This window comes from Archocentrus centrarchus, chromosome 13 (genome assembly GCF_007364275.1).
Source record: "Archocentrus centrarchus isolate MPI-CPG fArcCen1 chromosome 13, fArcCen1, whole genome shotgun sequence".
Taxonomy (NCBI): Eukaryota; Metazoa; Chordata; class Actinopteri; order Cichliformes; family Cichlidae; genus Archocentrus; species Archocentrus centrarchus.
In genome coordinates this window covers 17435945-17460393 of record NC_044358.1, presented here as the reverse complement: position 1 = coordinate 17460393, position 24449 = coordinate 17435945, and the positions used below count along the sequence as shown (strand labels likewise).

At 40.6% G+C, this 24449-nt stretch overlaps 1 protein-coding gene across 4 annotated transcripts in view; it reads right to left on the bottom strand.

The window, feature by feature from the left end:
• LOC115790172 (stromal interaction molecule 1-like) overlaps positions 1-23644 on the bottom strand; it is a 29825-nt gene extending 6181 nt beyond the window's left edge. For 2 of the 4 annotated variants that reach the window (XM_030743855.1, XM_030743856.1), the window contains exons 1-9: positions 23406-23642; positions 22591-22726; positions 19709-19839; positions 13674-13788; positions 10967-11078; positions 10429-10544; positions 6795-6972; positions 882-1059; positions 65-232 (exon numbers count right to left, since the gene is read on the bottom strand). In XM_030743855.1, the coding sequence (XP_030599715.1) occupies positions 65-232; positions 882-1059; positions 6795-6972; positions 10429-10544; positions 10967-11078; positions 13674-13788; positions 19709-19839; positions 22591-22714 (1122 nt within the window). In that variant the 5' untranslated portion in view covers positions 22715-22726; positions 23406-23642. Of the gene's footprint in view, positions 1-64; positions 233-881; positions 1060-6794; positions 6973-10428; positions 10545-10966; positions 11079-13673; positions 13789-19708; positions 19840-22590; positions 22727-23405 lie in introns of all 4 variants that reach the window. The other 2 variants (XM_030743853.1, XM_030743854.1) reach the window with 2 other exon arrangements.
• Positions 23645-24449: the final 805 nt, after the last annotated feature.

The window sequence follows — 24449 nt, the reverse complement described above, 5'->3', positions numbered from 1 at the left end:
TTTGTAAAATAATATGTATAACGTATATATACTTGTATTCCCCTTTGAATTTTTGCATGCTTACCCCTTCTTTGGCCACCAGAAGCTGCCGTTCAGCATTTTGCTTCTTGATGTTGTAGTACTGCACTTCCACCTCATGGGTGAGCTGCAGCCACTTCTGTAGAGACTCTGGTGGCGACCAGCTACTCCGTGACTCCAGCTCCTTCTCTGCCTTCTTCAACGCCATGCGCACCTGCAGCAAGGTTCAAATATCAAGTGTGTCAGATGAACAAATAAGGAACAGTCCCACAAACTTGCTACAATTTTTTTTTTTGTTGTTGCACTATCTGCAAATAACTAATATGGCTCAATCCCACACATTGAAAGCTCAAATGTAACCTCAGACCTGAATATAGGTGTCCCACTGCTGCACAGCCATATTCACACATGAACTCTGGACAATTTTATTAGAATCAAGCCTGGAAATTGCACACTGTAAAGTTATGGTAACAGTGAAGTTCAGGGTTGCAGTTCATGTGTGAAAATGGCACTTATTCCAGTCCCAGTTTATCAATGTGTCAACAGAAAAACACAATATGACAGAAGTGTCTGAATTAGAGCGCTGCGATAATCCTCCAAGCAACTGTGTTTCGCTTACGTATGTGGGCTGTACTCTGCTTTTCCTGCCAAATTCCAAAGGACAAAGACTTGAGTGGGTGTATTTACACTATATCTGGTGTGAATCTGATAGACCTAAACATACTGTGCAGCTGCCACCTTGGAAGTGTCTTTTCTTCGATTCACTCAGTTTCACTGCTTCTTCCTTTGTGAACTTCAGCCCTTTTCCCTGCTAAAAATTACAAAATGTGTTGAAGTGTTATTGATCATACTGCAGCCATTACCTGTTCTAGCTCTTCCTCTGCATACTTTTGGCGACTCAGTTCGTTCTCTGTGCCTTCACGCAGCTCTCTCAGTCGTTGGGCCTCCTGCTTAGCAGCGTTTATCTCATCCCTTAGCTTCTGCTCCAGATTTACCTTCTCCACTTCAACTGTTCGATGCTCCTCCTGGGCAATCTGCAACCTGAGGGAACCATGAGGGGAAAAGGAGCAACAGTTATGTTCAATCCATCAGTGGCTGCTTACTAAGCCCAAGTAAATAAAGCCTAGTTGGTGCTATTGTTTTGTGCAGAGGTGTCGACAGGTTTGAGCAACCCTGGTTGAAATTTCTGTTACTGCGCTCACCAAGTAAGTAAAACGTGAAATTAAACATGACATTTCTTTAATTTATTTTTTTTTTTAAGATTAAGGATTACTTTATTCCATCTTTTACATTTTCAGGATAACAAAAAGGAGAAGCAGTCAGTGCTGAGTAAAAAGCTTTCTGGCAAGTATCAACTTTTTGTAGTGTCTTTCATTCATCCTGCAAAAGGCTTTTAATTCTGAGATATTCTTGGCTGTCTAGTAGTCGCTGCTCTTTTGAGATCTAATCAAAGGATTTGGATTATATTTAAGTCAGGAGACTGAGAGGGCCATAGCAAAACATTCAACTTGCTCCTCTTGAGGTATTCCATTGCGCATTTTAAGCGTATATTTAGAATCATTATCCTGTTGTATAATCCAGAGTCTTGTCATCTTCAGCTTTTAGCAACAGACTGCATTGCTTCCAGAATAAACTGCCTTTATATTATTTAGCTATTGGAGTGCATTCTTCCCTCTATCAGTGAAAATGTTCCATGTGTCACTGGCTGCAGGACAAGCCAAAAGCATGATCAATCAACCCTCGTACTAACAGTTGGAAAGTTGCTCTTTTCATGCAACTCAGCAACCTGCTATCTCCAAACATACCTTTGCTCACAGCAGCCATTAAGTTCTACTTTAATTCTAATCAGTCCTCAGGATTAGTTTCTAGATTGCATCAGGCTTGTTTAGAGGTTTATATGCAAACCTTTGATGCTGAATTTTGTGGTGAGTAAGCAGGATTTTGAAGGAAAAATGCACGAGTCCAGAGTCTGCCACATCTTCCTAAAGGGTTTTTGCAGTCAAAGAGAGGTTTTTATTTTCCTTTTTTAGCTATACTAGCAGCACTTCTATCACTTTTTCAGTCTTCCAGACCTTAACTTGACCACCTCCATTCCTGCTAAATACCATTTCTTAATTACATTAAAAGTGGTGTCTTTTAAAAGGCTTTTCGTGCATTGTTGGATTCAGATCTTTTCATTTTGCTGCAGCTGCTTAAAAGGTCACACTGCTGCTGATAGTTATGACAAATATTAAAGAGGCAGAGTATTTATAAAGCTGCCTTAGAGATCAAATCTTAAACCATTTGCAAGCTGCTTCTTTGTTCTTCACTCTACAACTGTACCACTAATTGCAAAACATGTTGAAGAGATTGCCTCCTCTTTGACATTATGCCTTTTGGAAAGTTCATCTTCTGCTGAAATTAACAGAAATGTTCACCAGGAGTGCTTAGAGTGCATACCACTGTATGTGTGGAACGCAGGGATTGCATCAGCCATGCATCACCAGAAACATCAGCTAAAGCAAAGGACTGTGGTGAGCTGCTAGCCAGCTCGCAATAAACTGACATCAAAGGAGAAGAACAGCTGTCAGGATGTGACTTTGGAACAGTGCAGTGTGGCACCCAATGCCCCTGCAGTGTTCTGAACATGTAAGCGGTGGTTTGTATGTGGGATATATTTAAACTAGCCTCATAAAAACAACAGCCCTATGATATGATATAATTGAGACACACACCTTTCTAATATACTCTAATCTGTACACAGAACATTTGTGTCCATTTGAATTTGTGATGTGATTACATTTATGCAGAAGTATGTCATTTTTTCAATTAAAAAATAATTATTTAATTAAACCAGTTATTCAGATTTGAGGTTGGTGGTCAGGTAATGACACTTTGAGTGAGAAAACAGGCAAATGTCACCGGCCTTGATAACAGAGTCCCATTATAGCAGAAGTCCCAGAACTACACTGTAAGACAACCAAAAAAATTTAGTTTTTTATTGCTTCATATTTAAGGGCACAGAGTAATACCAGATTTCAGTCACCAGGGGGCAACACACTCCCTCAGTCTGGCTGAAAACAACAGGAGGAGGACTACAGAAGTGCATAGAATTGAAACTTGAGCCAGACCATGAGCTATGGAAAATGTGGCTGGTGGGCAGTCCTGCTAATGCTGTCGACCCTGACCTCTGCCATTCTCTAGCTAAGATTTGAAAGCACCAGCTGAGCAACAGTGTCCACGGAGCAGATGCCAAATTCTGTTCCAAATGACCTGAACTACAGAGCTCAAAGGATGCAGACACGTCGTCTCTGCAGACCCAGGTAACAGTACTAAATGCACACTGACATAAAACATGTATAACCTTATATGCCCATTAACCTTTAAGTTCTTTTGACATGCAATACAAGCTGTCCTCATCACCAGTCCTTGTTCGGGCTTTCCATGTGCACACCACGCCCAAATCCAAATGTGGGCGAATTAGTATCAGAGCTGACGTGTTTAGCAGTCGTGCTTCACACGCCATCCAAACCAGTGAGGCAGAGGCTGGGTCGAACAATGTTGTAAAAGTCACCCTGGAAATCCAGCTATCCTCACAACCTCCTCACACTGCCTCACAACAGTGAAGCCATGTCTGGGGCAGGCTACTTGATACCACCACAGGATCTGCTTTAAGGTATGGAAAGAGAGCAGCTGGCAGCAGGGATCAGTAAGAAAGACAGCTAAAGACAGAAGACAAAACTCTGTCAACTCAACAAGGTTAACACAACCCTCTCTTCTTGCTAGTCACAAACCTAACATACACTATGTTAAATTATATGTCTTTCAACAACACTTGGTTATCAATGATGCAACACATACAAGGTTACCTGAATAAAAGAAAAATTTTTAAACTGCTGAATCCATGCAGTGACTCAGCTGAAGTATTTGGTTCTGTGGTCTTTCCCGCTCCATCATAGTATTTAGATGCTAGAAAGCTATGCTATGGCACATGCAATATTGCCAAAAATAGATTGCCCTTTTTGCATGCAGTCTCACTTCTGCAGTGCACAAGCGTGCATGCCGCAGCCTGCCGCAGCCTGCCGCTCTGACCCACAATCCTCTGAGCCAACTACACATAAAGCAAGAGGGTCAAAGTTCACTGCACACTGTTTTGAGGGTAGCTGCAGTTCCTACTTAAGTATGCAACTTGGAACCTAGACCAGCCTTTTTGGAATACTTTGTTTCTATATCCAGTTATGTTACTGACCTATTGGTAATTAACCTAATTAGATATCAATAAAATAATTAAATAAATAAAAATCAGCATTACTAATTGTTAAGTTGCATTATTAATTAAATAGAATTTAAATGATTTGCAAATCATTTCACTATTTTTTGAACATTCTGCAAAACTGGTTGTAGTTAAAAATGCAGCTGAACAAAACCTGATTTTACTGCAGTGCTGAACAAACAACCATAATTCAAGGATCTGAGCAGTCCCTGTAAAGCTCTACAGTACAATCCCTGGACAAACAAACTACTAACAAGTATTACGCAGCCATGGTTAAGATTGTTTACTTGCACAGGATACTGAATGTTAATGTCTCCACTTCTTGGCCTTTAATATTTACTTAAGGTCTGCCGGCTTGATCTGCAGAGGAGAATTAACTGTGAGAAATTAGCTTAGCAAGAAAAATAAGTCAAAGCCATTTCAAAGATGGCAGTGGCAGGTGTTTTACAAAAGATCCAAGTATAAAGCCACAGAGGCAACACACAGATTGATCTGGCAGTCTATCAGAGGGATAGAGTTTGACCTCACTGATCTGTCCCCATTCAAGCCATCAGCTGCACTGTTTGTTGGTATTCTGCAGACAACTCCACACATACACTGTACAACAAAAAAATGAACTAACAAAGAACATGCCTGTTACATAAAGAATATGCAGATGTAGGAGATACAGGTACAAGAAAATCAAGAATCCACGACAGACCCAAACATTAGTTTCAGTTCAGTCCGTAAGTGCGGTCGTCTTGCTGTAGTTACCGTTCAACAAAGCATGCAACATTGTTTCAAAAAGCTGTCTACTGACGCAAACATCAACTTATGTGGGTGATCAGGGCAGTCATAGCAAAATTTGCTACAACAGTTCATCTCTCCCTTTGCTTCCAGGCATCAAGCCAAGAATGTTATGCAGTTATGTGGCAAGCCTGTCATTACTCCTTCCACTGGGCTGAGCTTATTCCTTTGTTTTTAATCTAACAAAACATGACATTCCCCCCTGTGGGTAAACTGTATTCATTTGGGCCATCTGACAAGTTTTGCAGTTTTTTTCTGTTAGAGTTGGAGCACTCAGGGTGGTGACTGACAAACCAGCAGCGGTTCATTTTCAAAATGCATATATGAAAAAAATTAAATTAAAAAATGGCAATTAATTACTTTACATGTTGTGTTCTACATTAACTGCGTGTTCTAACCACAAAGACACTTTCACTTAGAGATGAAAAACCATCAAGTGTCACTTTACTTCCCTGCACCTTAGAGCCCAAAAATCTTTGCCCTGTGTATCACATCAAACTATGTTTTAGCATCCTTTAAAGGCAAAAGAGGACATGCCCTTTAGAGCACATTCTGGGCATTCCTTTCAGGTATTAGCAGGACCAAAATAGTCAGGTTTGCCTTTCTATTATTCCATGATTTGTGCTGCTTTATTTTTAAAACACTGAATTTTCATCTAATGTCAAAACCTTAAATCACAAAGACAGGCAGGAACGGTCCAATAAGAAAGGGCAGAGAATCAAAGCGGTATTCAAAAGTTGTTGTTTTGTTGTTGTTTTTTAAAATGATTTCTAAACTTCAAGGTTTAGTCTTGAAGTTTGCCCAGCATTTTACACAAGCTTAAGCTTCTGCTTTTCTAGCAGAAAAGTCTGATCTTGATCACTTGTAATCATTTGTCATTTGACATGCATATGCTTGCAGCATATCTTAGTAAGATTAGTCTGAAACTGTTATGTAATAATTTGGGTAAGAAAAAAAAAAAGAAAAGACCGGGTTTGATCACAAATGTGAGAAGCAGAGCTTTCAGCATGTATCCAAAGAGTTTCAAAAAGGTTTCACTAAATTAGTCACCAACTCAAAACATATCTGAATATAAAACACTGCATGGAGTGGCTCCACAGACTAACGATAAGGGTGCACAACACATAAATGCCTGGGGCTACAGCAGGTCTGCCATTCTTTCATAACATAACAGTTTTCACTTCCTATTTTAGAACAATGTAGCTTGGTACATGCATGAAACTGAGTGTGAACATCATTAATCAAACCTTTCCCAGGATTTCACACAATGACATGTGCTTCATGATTGAGGAAATAGGTGTAAAATACTGCCTATACTGAAACCCAAACAATCAAACAATGAATATTTGCAAAAACACTGAAAGCTGCCAGCAAAAGAACAAGGGTCACCCAACAAAGGTGTGTCAGGCTGTTGCTTTGACTGACATTGAGGATCAGCACAATGTTCAACTGGAAAGTAGAAAAATAAAATCTTTTTTTTTTTTTGGAGGTTAACAGCTCAATAAATGAATGAATGAATGAGCTACTGATGTCAGGAATAACATGTACATTGACTTTAGGGTCGATTATTATCGTACACAGTTTGTATCAGTTATCCTCAGACAAGATGCTGAGTTTGAAAGGCTCTCATGTGAAGACAAAAATAACAGTTTCTTATTAAATTTAATGCCATGTGCACTATACAATACTTATTTAGTGCAACAGAGCTTGTTGTGTGGGTGGTGGGAAAAACCCTCACTTCTTTTGTAGGTCATGCAGACTCTGCTCAGCTCTCTGCAGGCCCTCCAGGTCTTTCATCATCTTCTTCATGTGGTCCTTAGAGTAGCGGTTCTGGATGTAGGCAAACCAGCATCCACCCATGCCTATGACTATTGACACGACCAGCATGAAGTCCTTCAAGTGGTTGTGTCTGTTCACTGAAAGAAAGAAAAAAAAAAGATGGGATTACATTTTAGTAAGATAAGAAACCGAGTCATTAAGTAGACCTATAAATGAGGAGATGCATTTCACTCTGCAACATGTATTATAAGATAAAGTCCTTTAAAAACATGCAAATTTTACAAGGGTGTGGTGTGAAGCTTGAACGTAGCGTATTCATACTGCAACTGTTGCGGAGTGACCCAAATAGACTCACCAGCACAAGTTCAGTTTGCAGCGCACAAGACCACAATAAAGAAAGCTTAACACAACTCATTTCAGTCAGGTAACTGATGCTAATAACTGTGCACTGAAAACCAAATGAAGACAACTGTAACATTCTGGTAGACACGGGGAGCTGTGAAGCCAATCTTAGCTCCAACTATGAGTATTCTTTATTGTTATCATTGTTAGGGCTTTATAGCTTTTCAAAGTCATAACAGCTCAGAACCACCTATCCCACATGTAAGAGCATCCCATATTGAGATCCCTTTAACTATACTAACAGAAAGGCCGTTTTGAAATTAAACCCAAGCCAGCAAAGCAAAGTTGATTTGTCACTCGATGAGTCAAAGAAACACCATACATGCAGGCAGCAGCTGCCACAGTGCCTCAAAGTCTTGCCAGTTACACGAGGAGGCAAGTTTTTTCTTGCAAAATCTGCGTAGCAGTGTGCAGGAAAGAGCAGTTTACTTCCTGGAGTGAGACAAAGGGAAGTAAAATGAGAACATCAGTGTTGAGCCACAACTGAATCAAACCAGCTCTCCTTGTTCCACCACATGAACAACCCAGAACTGTGAAAGATCTGCTTCTACAGCACAAGCTGTAAACCACAGCTCGAGTCTCTCAGTAATTCACCACAATAAGTAAGAATACCAGGACTGTACTTTGCATACAGCACATCTGATTTGCTGGAATCCATATGTTTTTAGTCACAGACTTGCACAGAGCACTGGAGGGCACAAACAGTTTGGATTTTTTTGTTTTTTAAAATGAAGCCAGGACAATCCAGCTGTTCCAGGCTACAAATACTTATCCCACCTCTCAGAAGGAGATGTATAAACTGCAAGTTGTGGGCACTTGTGATCCATTCATCAATGTTGCTAGCAGTTGTGCACTGAGCAGTCAGTCTTGAGTGCATCCACTTTAATGTATATCTAGCAAATCTAGTAAAAGCAGCTGGCGGGCAACAGAAGAAAACCTTGTATTTCACTCCAGGTGGCCGTTCAACCAATGATGTGACGCTGAGTGAAAACTATAAATATGCAGATCTTTACCCCTCAAACTACCAGGAACACAACAACCCAAAATGAGTCACGGTTACTGAAATGCATGCATGCATAATGTGTCTTGGTTGTGCACAGATGCTAAAACAAGGCATTATCTCAGAGAATGTAATTTCCTGATGCTACTCTTCTGCTGGGCTATTTCTTTTAGTCAATTTCCTTTTACATACAGTGAACAAAACATTCAATCTCTTTCAGGAATACCACCAAGAGAGCATTAAGTGACAAGCAATTAACCACAGAACCGGATACAACAAGACGCAAACAACCTTGGGTTAATTATTACACAAATGCTGGGCAGATTAGGTGCAAACTTTTGTGAAATGTGTCTTAAAATGCTGCTACGCTTCACAGTCGGTCACTCCGGCTGTTAGTGGGACCCCCTGGATTTGAGAGCTTGTCAGAGCCAGACAGCCCTTGCTAATGTCTTCCTGCGGGTGACTCTTGTAAAACACATTCACAGTGACACATGCCAGACACAGGCCACTAAACACTCTTCCCCTGCCCCGCTCCCCCCGATTTCAATTAATGTTTTACATTTTCTTTACTTGGCATCTCATAAGCATGCCTTTCCTAAATACACACCTTTCTACTTCACTTAGAAATTCCTGAGAAAATATTCACCAATATCAACACAGAACACACAAAAGAAAGAAAAAAAAAGCGCTGACCGGAGATATGACATCTAAGACACAACCTATCTATTGTGATGTTACAACCCTCTAAGGAGCCAAATAAAATTGAGAAACCCCTAAAGGATTACAATCTGGAGCAGAGATAGTGGAGACGCAGAGGAAGAGGATGAGTGGTGTGTTTATTTGCCTCTGTACACAGAGCGATGAGTCTGGAATACAGAGCAGTGTGGTCTAACACTCGGCTCACTTCCTCAATCCCTGAAATCGATACAGGTGGTAACAGATTTCCTAAGCTTAACTGATAGTACTGTGTTGAATCCCCATAGAGCCAACGCTGTTGTGGGTGACATTGATGTTTGTACTTGTGCACTGTTATGTATGCATTTTTCTGCCACGAGTCACGAGTGAAACTCAGCTGTTCATGCTGAACTCGGAGCTAATAAATCTTGAACAACAGTTACTTTCACTGAGATGCATAATGGGCAGAAGACATCAGAACTGGCTGAGTTTATACACAGATTATCAGAGCTATGAAAAGAAAAAGAAAGAAAAAAAAAAAAACGGGCAAACTGGCAAATGGTAAGTTATTGCTTCAGTGTAATGAGGAAGCTAGACATAATTACAGCCTATTGCATCTTCTTTCACAGAGGTATAATCTTTCTGTTAATTAATACGCCACATTTTACAACCGAGCAGGTCTGTGCTGCTGCGACTTGTAGCGCTTCTGGGATGATGCTATGGCATAGCTACAGGGCAGATTTAGTGCAGTACTATAAATTAAGCATAACATAGACCTGGCTCAAACAAATAAAGATGTTAAAGTTTAAAAAATCTGAGTGACTCCAGCTACAACACTTAGCAGGGACAAAGAGTTAATGAAAAATGAGAGCAGCAGACCAAAGTGGGCAGGATGTTGGTCACATTGGTAATGAAACTGTGCAGCTGTTTCACAGTAAATCATTTCAATGCAAGAGATTCATTAGTAGCCTGTCTGTAAGGGAAGCCATGTTTTTACAGGGCAGGTTTAGACATAAATAAACATTAATATTTAGGGGTGACTGTGGCTCAGGGGGTAGAGCAGTTCATATGCTAATCAGTGGTTTGATCCCTGGCTGCTCCAGTCTGCATGTATTGCCCAAGGATACTTGGACAAGATACTGAACTCTGAGCTGTGTGAATGTGTGTGAATGGGTGAATGAGACATATTGTATAAAGCACTTTGGACTGGTTCTTATATAGTGCTTTTCTACTCTACCTAAGCACTCATTTACCATAAATCTTTCTGTCTCCTCTCTCCTCTTTATTTACCCGCTGCCATGGTGAATCTTAATTTCAGAGCTACATGAACACTGATGTGCATCTAGATCATTATCTTAATGAAACACCGGTGAAAAAAAATTATGTGACTGTTTCAAGAATTTTAGTCTGCACAGAAACAAAAGCCCATGTCTCGTCAGGCTTCTAGATTATTTGCAACAAATTATTCAAAAAAGGATCTAAATCTGACTCACAAAAAAATAATAAAGTTACGTACTCAGGGGTGCTCCAAAGAGTACAGTGTCCAAAGCTTTGAGCTGCAACTTTTGCACATGGCTGCGATCCAAAATCTTCAGAATAGAGAGTGTCAGCGTGGTGTTCTTTACAGCAAGCCTGAAAGAGAACAGACGCACATTCATTAGGCAGAAAAAGGGGGGGACGACGACGACAACAACAACAAAACAAAGGTTGTAATGCGCTCTCTTGACAAGTCCAAAGTGCTGTTATGGTAAAGTGTGTGAAGTTGGATGGGTCTAGCTTGAACAGTATGCATCTGGGGTGTGAATGTGAACGTTCTAGGTCGTGTCATATTCTCAAGTTATGGCCAACGTTAAAGTTTCTGTGGAACAGGCGCCACCAGTGCAACAGCTACGACAATAGCTCAACTATTTCTTCACAACAACTCAACTAAAAATGTCTCCACAGTAATATATGAACCAAAATAGATTTGTTATAATTTACAGTGATGTGTATGATTCACAGATCTAGTTCATTTTGAAAAAAAAAAAAAAAAAAAAATGATAATGAGGTCACACCTGGACATGGCACTCCCATTGAAATTCATTTTGCGAAATGCATCCTCATATTGCGGTAGCTCCACATAATGGATGAGCCATTCCACGACCTTGTCCACTGTCCAGTTATACACTGAGGGCAAAGAGAGAAAGCAAAGCATACATTACAGTTACAATTCTCATTCTTTATTTAGAGCTCCATTAGTTAGCCCACAAACATCTATCAAACTACAGACATTCGACCAATGAATTACAATGAACGTGAACAACGTTCAACTTGTACAACAAACAATCAAACAAAGAGTAAAACAATTTAAAAATATTACAAATACATCCAGCTAGTAACTCAGCTAGTGCTCAGCTAGTGCTGAGTGTAAAAGCGAGGCTGTGAGTTAATTGGTTGATCTCTGCTCCCATCATCACCTATGATTTCTTAGTAGCAGAGGTGTAACGGTAAACCGATAACACATAAATCATCATTTGATCCAGAAGTAACTATTTCATATATGCAAATGAACCGAAATTCACAGAGCCGTGACTTATCCACTGCAAAATGAACCGAACTGTGTAATTCTGTACCGTTACACCCCTACTGAGTAATGACTAAAGAATGAAGTGGCAGAAATGAGCTTTCTACAAAGGTTGAGAGGGCTCAGCCTGAGAGAGAGGGTGAGGAGCTCAGCCATTTGGGAGGGGCTTGGAACAGAGCTGCTATTCCTCCACACTGAAAGAAGCCAGCTGAGGTGGTTTGGCCATCTGACCAGGATGCCTTCCCAGACACCCAGTGAGGTGTTCCAGGCATGTCCCACTGGGACGCAGCTCTGGAGCAGACCCAGGACCCTGGAGAGATTACATCTCTCGGCTGGCTTGGAGTGGCTTAAAAATGCCTTGGTACCAAGGAGAGGGGGGTTTGAGCATCTCTGCTTAGACTGCTGCCTCATTACCTGAACCCACTGTGGCAGTGGCAGAAGAGGGATGGATGGGTGGATGGATGGATGGTGAACATTCAGCTCATAAAATGTTATCAGTGACTATAAAACAGTATTTAAGACAACATCACAACTTTAATGAGCCTTCAAAGATAATAATCAAGTGTTCTTCAACAGGATTTCCTTTCTAAAAATTGCTGCTTTTATTGTAAAACGCCCCATGAAAACATGTCTAGTATCATAACAGTTTCTTCATTAGTGTACATTAACTGTACCCCAACCTTATCTATGACAGTGTGGCAGTGTGGTTCTCATTGGTTCTTATTCATCTTATAGTGGAGGAATTCATTATATAAAATTAATTATATTGCATACAGAGCACTGAGGAAATCGCAGTAGTATCTTTTACTGTCTTGCTCTCTTCTAAAACAACTCTTAAGAGAAACTCTGACTTTAATCTTTCACTGTGTTTGAGGATGTTCAAGTATTCCTATTTGTCAGAAATAACAGGAGGATTCTTCTCATCCTCAGTCCCATCTCATGTGGTGTTCTCCTATTTTATTCTTTATCTAAGTGCTTTAGTTGGGTCATCCACAAATAGAGTGCTAGTTCCCACTGTTATGCAGATTATGCACAAGATTCAATGAACCATGTGGACAACTGTAGCTTCCTAGCCACTAATGTAGCAGAACAGTTAACCTAAACGATCAGGAAAGGGAACTAAACTTTTTTCCTCGGGGGCAGCAGTTGATCAAATGACCTCAGCAAGCTCTTCACTTGCTTAACAACAGACTGAATCCCTGAAACCAGCAAAAATTTAAGCTTGCTTGAATATAGGTCAGCAGAATGTCAAGCGGGAAGAAACCCTGGGTCATAGACCTCAGGCAGTCACAAAATCTGAAACCGAATGTTAACTATTACTGCAGCAGAGGCTGCACTGATTTGACCAAATCCCCTAAAGCCATCCTGTCTGCACTGTAAACACTGTCAAATCAAAGCTGAGAAACACAAGTAACCTGATAGATGTCAATTCATTTTAAATTCAATAGCTGGAACAACAACAACGTGACTGCATAGTACAGAATGACACAAGACGTATTATATGACTGTGAACATCCACAGCCTGAATGATCTATGAGATCCCTACAGCATAATAATCTGACAAGAATAATTGGGGAGGGCAAATCTGCACCTGGCAGATATTCAAAACTGTGGGTTGACTGAGTTAATGTATTGCTCTCTTGTACAAAAACCCTGTTTCCTGGCTCAAAACCTCTAGAGCATTGTCAAAAAACTGCAATGCAGAGTAATTCAGTACTATGAACAAAACTGTGATAAAAGCAGTCAGAGGAAAAGGTGAGAAAATAGTGCACAGGTCATGAGAGTGCTCTCATGAGTATACGTGAGTACGGTTGGACACACACTGAGGAGGAAGTGTGACTGTGAATTTTGTGCTGACAGATTCAAGAATCTCTACTCTGGAACACTCTGGCAGAACAGTGCACTTTGCTAAGTTCGCAATCTTATCAAATACTTTGCTCCTTTGTTAAGTGAGTGAAAGGGTCAAGCTTGGACACGCTGTAACACATTTTCAGTCAGAGGGAAGCACTCAAACCTTTATTTACAGGCTCATAAAAGCTCTGCCATCCTCTCCAACTGGCAATCAAAGTCACTAGCAGTGCTTCATTAAAAATGAAAATCACCGGTGCAATATCAAACATTAAGTATTGGTTGAAGGTATCAAATGTGGAACACAGTGTGCAGAACAAGGTTTACAGAAACAGATGTGACAGCGGTACCTTCAGAGCCTTTCCATGAGTTCCACAAGTCCTCCACACTGATGAACTGGTCGTCCCCGTGGAAGGTGTTATGCTTAGCCTTGGGGTCATGGTAGTTCAGATCTTCCCTCAGGAACTGCAGTATGACAAGGACATTTGTAATGGTTACAAAAAAGAAAGATTTTTTTTACAAGACTTAAACGACACAATAGCTACACGTTTGTTTTAAAACTGCAGTTCCACCACTATAACTGACACAGGCTCTGCATACAAAACTTTAGTTAACTTATTGTGACCAATGTCAGAATAAGTCCCCAAAGTTGGCTCTGAAAGGCGGTGCCTCTGTAACTTCATCCAACACATCCCATAGGTGCTTGATGTGGTGTGAAACTGGAGGACAAATAAAACCCTTTCCAATCTGTGCCATGTTCTCCAAACCATCTCTGAACAACTTCTGTAGCTGAAAGGCCCGAGTGCCATCAAGACATTGTCCCTGATATTGCTGTGTTGATATTGTTCCTACAACATATTAATATTGCTCTACGGCAATTACTGCAACTGAAGCATCACCGTGTTATTATATCATAGGATTGCAACTTGGAGAAAATATGAAAACATGGCTCACACTGAGGGTTAAAGGGTAGAGCTGCCAAGCCCACATGAAGATGAGGCTGTGAGGAATGAAAGGATCAACTCTCAGTCAGAGTTTATTTACATTTAGGCAGTAAAGCTACTTGGTTATATTTAGAAAAAGATTATGGGTTGTGTACAAAACATTAGCCACATATTAAAAAAGCCTTTCAGGCAGAAAACCCTGAGGGCAAACTTTTAATGTTGCAAAGCTATGACACCGCAAAACACGCTGCCTTTCAATGATGATCCTGGGGCAACACTGAGTAACAGCACAAACAGAGTGATTGTGCCCACTGTGAGGCCACACTGTAAATGGTGTTTAGGGTTTGGATTAATTGTGAGCACTGTGACCCGACTCACTGCTGTGGTTATTAATGCATTAAATTAATGCAATTAAATGCAGCTCTTGTGGCTTATACATTTCCTTTACTTGTATAACATAAAACATAAAAACCTCATCTAAACATTCCCTCAAATTTTCCACTCATTATTTATTTGTGCACAGAAAGTCACTTGTGTTAATAATTACTGTACATGATGTACTGTAATGAACAGCTAAAAACTAATTAGCAGCAACTTTTTAATATGCTAAACTAATGGTAATTGTCCCCCGTTGGTCGTTGGAACCACATTGCTTATTGCCCACTGTATTGTAGGCTAACCCACTCACCAGGTTTTTAAAAATGAACCCTACATAACATCTAGCACTCCCACAAAAGCAGAGTCATGGGCGAAAGACGGTAATAAGTCATGATGCCTTTCTTTCTTGATAGATCTGTGTGGGAAGACTTCACTACAGTGCAGCAAGATCGTCTCTGCTGTGGGTGAGATACTGCACTCCTGAACATATTCAATGGAAAATCAGCAGGGCCTGTATAATGCGACAGACTCACTAAGGTTACTGTTAAGAGACCAGATGTACACTTTGATCTTGCTCATAACTAAAGCAACTCCCCACTTTATTTAATCACTGTATGATTAATAGGAAAAAGAGCGTTGTTTTTAAGTAGTGCTCATCATTTTGAGGCTCCTATTTATTGGCTAAAAGCCACTACAGATATGAGTGCTCACTCTGCTTCTCTTTATTATTTGCTTTAGGGGTTGTTGCATGCCAAGTGTCTCTTCCAAAAGCAGTGATCGTGCTACCTGCTTTGATCTGGCCTCATCCACATGCCACAGACTGAACCAAGGCTCCAGAGGAGGCCTCCTCAAGGCCACCACTTGTAGTTTACAATAAAGCTCAAGATACAAACCAAAATGACAACAGTGCCTTTAGGCAACACAGTGATATCTGAGAGGCAGCAGACCTGAATTCTGATGAACATTACACTGCTGTAAATGCACATATGTAATAATTGGGGTTTTTTCCTGTGTTTTTTCACAGTACTTAAGTAGCAGGAAAAGTAGCAAAAACTATCACACTGTGTTGTATTTCAAAAACACAAAAAGCAGACTGCAGGCTCACAAACACCCTTTGTGAAAAGATTTGAAAAATTGCAGTATAACTCTACAAAACACATGCAAGTTACAACTGGATTTACTATAAATCACGCAATGGTAATGAGTTCTCGTGCCACACCCTTGCACATGTTAAGTTTTAACACTGCATTTTGCACAGCTGTGATGCTATTGTACCCAAAATGACCTTTTTGTCAACTCTGACAAAGAAACTCACGGGTGAAAAACATATCAGCCAAGGTTTCAAAGCTGGTAAATACAGTAGGTTAATTATTTGACAAAAGAGGAAAAAAAAAAGGGGGGGGGGGGGGGGGGGGGGGCACTGGACTGCAACAGGATGACTCTTCCAGTTAGCCAGTCATTACAGGGCTACAAGTAACTGACTACCTTTGGAGCAAACCTACGAAAAGTCAGATGGCAGAGGGTTACAAAAATAACATACACTCAATGGTCACTATATTACATATATCTGATCATCCAATCACATGGCAGCACCTCACTTCATGTATACATGATTAAGATAACCTGCTGCAGTTCAAATGGAGCATCAGGACAGGGAAGAAAGGTGATTTAGGTGACTTCAAACGTGGTATGGTTGCTGGTGACAAGACAGGCTGATCTGAGTATTTCAGAAACTGCTGATCCACTGGGATTTTCCCACACAACCATCTTTAAGGTTTGCAGCAAATGGTCCAAAAACGCTGACCATGTCCGTCCCTTCGTAACAACCTTCTTCTGATGGCTGCTTCCAGCAGGACAACGTGCAACGTCCCAAAGCTCAGATCCTCTCACACTGGTCTCTTGAACATGACAATGAGATCTCTGTACTCAAATGGCCACCACAATCACCAGATCTCAATCCAATAAAGCACCTCTGGGATGTGGTGGAACAGGAGATTCACATCCCGGATGTGCAGCCAACAAATCTTCAGCAACAGCATAATGCTATAAGTCAATGTGGACCAAAATCGCAGAGGAATATTTCCAGCACCCTGGTGAATCTATGCAGCAAGAATTAAGGCAGTTCTGAGGGGAAAAGGGGGTCCAATCAGGTACTAGCAAGGCGTACCAAACAAAGTGGCCAGTGAGTGTATGTAAGCCTCTTTAGACTAAATGAAGACCATGGATGGGTACCGTTAAGATTTTGAAGAATTACTACTAGGGCTGGGCAATTTATTGATTTTTAAGAAATATCGATTCAATATATTTTCATACACGATATAAGATCAGACAATATTGTTCATATCAATATAGTCTATGTCGTTACAATCATACTTGTAGATCCACCAGTTCACCTTTCTCTCTCAGTTTGTCTGTGCACAACTTCACCCGCCTCTCTCCCTCAATGCTTCACCCGTAAATCATGCAGGAAGCAACAGCATGGAAGTGTTGGCAACTTAGTGTCGCTAGACTTAGCAGCTATTTAGAGACACACACACACACACACACACACACACACACACACACACACACACACACACACACACACACACACACACACACACACACACACACACAGAGCGACCTTTTTGTCCCCCAAAAAAGCGACTACAGACAAATTTAGTGACTTTTTCGGGTGACTTTGGAGAGTTTTGGAAACCTGAAATCCTCCGCTGTCGTCGTGTTTTGTGTACATACAACCTTCATACTGTGTCCGTTCGTACGCTTTGGTATCACCCAGACTGGCTGCAGGTAAGAAGGCGCCGCCATACAGCAACTCCATAGCATAAGTTGGTTTGTACCACAAGTCGTGTGACCTTAATAGCAGAAGTGGGTCTTTTTCGTGTGTTTGTAGACGTCACATTGAGCGGGTGGGCCTGTTGCTGTGATAAGTCTGCGCATATGTCTACAGATTTACTGAGGTTTACTGCTCTGCATGGATGAACTGGATTCACAAAGATGTAACCCAGTATTTCACAGCTATCTGAGCTGATCTCCATCCCCACACTGACAGCATACAGGCTGTAGAAATGTTGGATTCAGTGAATGAATCTCAGCATCAGCAGCTTTGATTCAAACTCATCTCTGCTGCACTGATGTAACCTGTAACTCTGACCATGAACACAGCCTCTGTGCACCAACACAGAGCTTTACTGTAAATACAGTACAACAAACTAACCTGCTTATTACATGCTAAACTGCAGTATTTTCATACAATCTTTGAAGTGTGCTGACTTTGTGTTATTCAGTTTGTTTTGCAGTCCTTACCTTTAAATCTAACCTCTCTTCTTCCTCTCCTGTCCTCTTTCTCCATCTGAGTGAACTCTCTCTCTTTGCTCTCCCTGAAATACAGCAGCTCTTCTTTTAGCTAGCAGACAGACTGTGTGACAAACTGCACACACTTTGTGTGTCTGCTGATATTTGTTGATCATTTAGAAACGTATTTACCTGCCATACCTTACTCCCTTTATTCTCGCTCCTCTTCAGTAGCGCTAGCTAAACTGTTTATGTCCCGCGAGCATAACTTACGGACTCGGTCCGGTCCGCTGTAACCCCTGATTATAGCGATATAAATGATAGATTAATTATATGGGTTTGCGTATTTAATCCCTTTGTTCGCAATAAGCCCCGGTGATGGAGGATACGCAAGTACGATTGTCTCTTATGTGTTATTATTCCTCCGTTTAGGCTCAGATCGTTTGATGTTTGACGGAAATGCAAACTTTTCTCAGACGTGTTAAACCTAAAGTAACGAGTCTGTTTTTAAAATGTAAGAAGTAGAAAGTACAGATACTTGTGTAAAAATGTAGGGAGTAAAAGTAAAAAGTAGTCAGAAAAATAAATACTCAAGTAAAAACAGATACCTGAAAAATGTACTTAAGTACAGTAACGAAGTATTTGTACTTTGTTACTTCCCACCTCTGATTTTAAATAATTTTGAAAGTTAATCTTCAAAAGTACAGAAGCTATGCTAATGCATATTATTTTATCGTCAAACTTGCCCCTGAATGAACAGCACGGTCGGCTATGAAATTGAGCAATTTCTCATGTACATCTACAGCTGAATGTTAATAAAAGTGTCTGTGTGACATTTGGGACATTTAGCTTTGACTCAGAATGGCTTTTTTTAAAATACCTTTTGGGAAGAAAAAATATCGAGATATATATATATCGTATATCGCCATTCAGCTAAAAAATAATCGAGATATTCTTTTGGGTCCATATTGCTCAGCTCTAATTACTACTCTTATCAATACTGCTTGTCGATAGTTTTGAGTATGTGTACCATTAGGAATATCAAGAGTTGAGTTGAAAATAAAGGTAAGAGTTTGCTGTGATCCCAAAAATCCCTTCTCCCCTTCTCTTGGCGTGCCGAAACAGTTCAAATGTTGGTCTGACGATTCCAGAGTGAAAGTATAAAAGCACCTACTGCTAGCAAAAATAAAATAGTCAGTTTGCTAATGGTTCCTTAACCATTAACCCATGCTTTTAATTATTTTGTTTAAGTCTAACTGATGGCTATAGTCAGCAAACAGGGCAATAAGAGATGAACTACAACCTTTGGTCATCTAAAACTGCATTTCTGTGTTTGTGTGTGATACATTGTTCTAAGATGTTTCACAACAATGTATCCTTTATCTGTCTCTTTCTTTTTCTTGTTCTTTTCTTGTACATAAGGGTGCACTGTCAGCTTCAACTCTAGTGAAGTGTGTCCAAACATTTGAAAGCTCAGTCACTCAAGAGCAGCGTCTCAGCTGCTCGTACCCCCGCCCCTCACTCACAGACTCCAGGAGACAGAGCTCTCCTTTGGATTGTGAAAAGAAAAAAAAATACACCAAAGTGAAACATCTTATTCTTAGGGCAAGTTAGAAACTGTGTCAGTGAGATAAAGCATGCAAGATAACCTCTATGTATCAGTATTTCTTTATTTCTCCAGTACAGAGGGCAGAATTGATATTGTTTGAGTTTAGCAACACTTCAGTCCTGTATAAGTTCGCTACAGAGCCTTTCAGGTTGGTACTTACGCCGTCTGTCTCTACAACATCTACATTGCCATTTGCATCATCATCCATCTGCTTATGGATATTGCGGATAGCTTCAAAGCTGAGAATGGCGTTCTCATCCTTGCATAGTGGCTCATCGATGCGACATAAATCTGGTGGAGAAACAGAAGTCACATTCACAAGATGTTAGAGAAGCAACACGTGGGTCCACAGATTCTTTAAGTTATATTCAGATATTTACTTAGTTTTACAATTAATTAAATTAATAATATACTTTTTACAATAGATAAACAAAACACATTTATATTAAATTCTTATTCTAGAAAGCACCAAAACCTCTAATATTTAACACTTTTTGTTTTGAATTTGTAATCCTGAGTCTCTGAACCACCAAACCTGAACACTGTGATGCAGTAAAGGCTAATAGCTTTTAATCTTTTGTGCTCTTCCCTTCAGAAAAGACAGAAAATCTTCAAGGTCCCCTGCTGAACCAGCTTCAACAAAGGACTCTCTCTTGCAGAGATAACTGAACTGGAACATTCCTCAGACACATAGGAAGACTTGTTTAAATAAAGATTTTTATTCAATGCAGGCTGTTACAAAGGTGGGGGCTCTGACTGTATCTGCTACACCTATGTGTATACCAAAAAACAAGGCATGTGCTGAAATGAATCAATCTGAGATTTCAACATGTATAGCTATCATAAATTTGAATGTCACTGTCACGATTCTCTTTAATGTCAAGAAACCCAGGTTTGTTAGTCTTGTGTAAAACTGTCTGTATGTAGGACTTTTCCAGAAATCACAATTTACATCTGCGTGTCCACTGTGTTCCCTCTGTCCCTCTGCTTCCTGAGGGATTACAGATTCTCTGCTACAGATATGAGATAATGATGCCGCTCCCATTAAGAGGAAAACATTTCTGGTGTGTCGTGCAGCAACAGTACTTTTAGGAGCATCTGTGCATCTGGACAGAAAGCAGCATGGTTCAGGTAAACTCAGGTAAACTTCCTATTCTATTCATTTCAAATCTATCTCATCAATCTATCTTCTATGTGCAGCTGCCATCTCAGGCCAGACACTATTTTAACCAAAGAAATGCATCACTAATAGTATGAATGGACAAGCTTAGAAAAGTAAGATTAAAAAGCATATTTTAAAGAAGTAAGCTTTGTTACACATTTCACTGAATTTCAACCACAAACTGGGTTGATGAAGAAAAGGGTTAAAAAGGGAAGCGTGTCTCGCCAACAAGAAGCAGTGGCTAAGACTTCCTTTCAGGGTCTGAACTTGGATTTTTTACAGCAACAACAAAATACTCCTGCAGAAACATTTTTATGGAACTTTTTAATCACCGATAAAAACCCTGAGTCTAGTTTTTTTTAATAGTTTAAGAGCAGGTGGATTTTTTTGGGCTGAATTCCTAGAAAAGGATTCCTCTTCTTGTTGTGTGCATCACCCTTGCCACAATATGGTGTAGCAGTGTGCAAACGTAACCTTACTTCCCCTTTTGTAAATGAGCTAATGTTGCTTCATCATTAATCAATGTCACCCACATTGTTTTTTCATGTATAACGGATTGCAGGCATTTGGCTTGCACTGTGCTGGAGCTTATAGTGTACTGCCCCCCTACTGATCAAGACATCATACCAATCCACACTTTATTAATTCCCAGAATTGGATGTTTTGACAAGCAGGCTTAGCAGGTAGGGAACGTGACATGTTTTACTAGAGAACAGAGTAAAACATGTCACAGATTAATCTCTGAAACATTTTATGTCAATGAATGACTGTAAGCCGGTAATTTTTTTTTAAACTGGCAAACTGAGTGTTGCAGTCTACATGAAACCACAAAAGCCAGAAATAGGAAGGCAGCCAGGTAAACTTCCGTATGGTAATAAGTTATTTTTTTGAGCATGCACGGTTTCCATCTTCAGCGAATCTGCATAGCCACATACCACAAAAGTGATTACTTGCTTTACTATTAACACGCTTTGCATTAAACAAAGAATGACAGTTATCCCAGTAAAAAGTCCACCACCTGTAACACACCCTCTCTCATTTGGCTTGCAAACCTCCGGAGACACAAGATAAGATATTTACATACCAGCATGCCTGCCCTTTTTTTTTTTTTTTTAAATAAAGAGCTCAGGTTACACGAACCATTCTGTGAGCTTGCAGGTAGATAAATACTACACCCAAACTCTGCCACCTCATAAACGCAGCATCTATCTCCCATCATAATTCAGAATACCTGCCAAGCTTAAAAAAACAAAATCACTGTCATATCAAGAATAAATTCTGTGGCCTGCTGTAACTTCTAGGAGTAAAATGCATTTAAAGCCCATCATTTCTACTAATGTGTGTGGATGATATGGACAGTTTCTCATTTAACAGCACTGTTCAGTAGTAAAAGAGCACAAACTCCATATTATTGGGCTGCTGTTACAAAAAGTATAGAAAATGCTTACAATGTAAATAAAATAAGAGATTTGTAATCTGATACAAATCATTATACTAATGCACTTAATAACTGGCTCATATGCTTGTGCCTTTGTACAGTTCAAATACTGTGCTTAAGGTTTTTGTAAAATAATTATTCTAATATATTATTTATTGGTCATAAAATTCCCCTCATTTACCCAACAGTCATTCGGTCCACTAAACATTAGATGAATTACATAATGTTTGACTCAGTTGCTTGATCCAAGTGGGAGGACAGGGCTTAATGGCAAATGGCACCTGGTCTATTCTCAGCATGGCCACATTTAGTGCCTGCACACAACCACAATCTTGTGGCACAGAGTGTAATACTCAAACGGCCAGTATAGTGTGTGTCAGGAGGGATAAAATTAGACTTCCACACTTTGCTACAACAATTATTGCCATGACTGATTACTCACCTGACATCCCATTTTCAGCAGGTTGATTGTCCGCCGGTGTAGGTGAACTTGGCTTTTCAGTCCAACTTTGTCCAACGAGACACAAACAAAATATCCACAAGCTCAAGGATCTGTGGAGCTCCATGCCTGATGTATGCTGGAAATAAGACAGGAGTCCATCAAACTCTCTGACAACTCTCACATAACACATTCAGAGTGTAGTAACTGCCTGTTACAACATGTGGCAGCTTTCCCGGGGACAGGGAACTACGTTAACCGGCTTAGAGCACTCCAAGAAATACAGTTACATAAAGACCGATTCTCATGTGTGGCTCTTCTTCCTGAATGAGCCATCGTTCACAGCCGTTAGCTTCCTAATACCTGTTTGCAGCTGAGGCAGCCTTTAAGCCCTTACTCTCCTGGTTTAGCTGGGATTTGGTGTTTTTCCTCCCATCATTCCCAACACATCCCCTCAAGAGGTGAAGTAAAAGATTAAAGTGAGAAGCTTGGACCGTCTCGTGGTTTGAGGTCTACAAAGGCTTGGCAAGCAAGATAGCTAGCTAGCTAGCTTGCCCTCTCTGCTAACTCAAACACTGAGTGTAATAACAGCCTACAATGGAAAAAAAAAAGATAGCCGTACAACCCGCCTCACACTGACGCTTCTTTTTTTGAGAGGGGGTTTGTGTATTTCAGTGTCGACTTGCTGGATTTTCAACAGACGCACATTAGCGACTGCTGACGTTTAGCTAACCACAAGACAGAGCGCCACCGAGGAGAAACGACTTTTTACCTACGCTGGACGTTACTCCAGCGGGGACAACACCACACAAAGTTACCTGTCATGTACGGGAGCCAGCGGGTCTGTCGTTTCAGCTCTCTGTCAGCATCGCAGGAGATCTCCGGTTCCGCGTAGCTTCACTACGGCAAACTCCACCTCTTCTGAGAGGTCCTAGCCTTCCACCGATCGAGAGACCGATGAACCGAAAAAGCCGCAGAGTGTAGTCAGACGTGAGATTGTCTTCCTCTACAGAGCAAAGGCGCTGGTACGCCCCGTAGTCACCATCGGCTAATGACGCCCCCTAGCGTCTGGAGTGTATAACTAAGATAAGGTTTATTTGTCACATGCGCAGCCGCATCTCACAGCAAGAAAGCCCTTGGTTTGAATCCACCTTGGCCAGAACCTTTCCGTGTGGCGTTTGCATGTTCTCTCCGGTACTATATGAGAGCCCAAAACTAGTGAGGTTAGTTTAACTGGTGACCCTAAATTGCCCATAGGTGTGAATGTGAGTGTGAATGGTTGTCCGTCTCTCTGTGTTAGCCATGAGACAGGCTCCAGCCCCCCACCCGGAGCCTTTACCTGGATTCTGGATAAGAATAAACAATACACACACTGTAAAAAATATATAAATAAGAAAAAAATATTTAATTTATCCATCATATAAAAATGTATAAATATCTAGTGTAAAAATATAAAATTCTACTTGTTGGTTTTTACACAAGGGCACGTTACTGCAGATCCGTCAGTAAGTGCATGGCATGGTACAGTGCAGAAACAGAATAATTTACATAGTGCACTTTTAGGGCTCAGAGGATGAGATGGATAAAAACTGTTCTTCAACCTTTCAATCTTAGCCCTCACGCAGTGGTAGCACCGGCCTGATGGGAGCAGGGAGAAGAGAAAGCGTCTGTTCCAGCTAAACAAACCACTCTTTTAAGGGCCATCAAGTCCTGTTTGGTGCAGTTTCCCATCCAGGTGGTGATGCTCCCATGCAAGATGTTCTTGATGGTGCAGGTGTAAAAGTTCCTCAGCACATTGAGTGGGAGCTTGAAGTCTCATCTGCTTGAAGAGGTAGAGATGCTGTCTTTCCGTCTTCACAGTG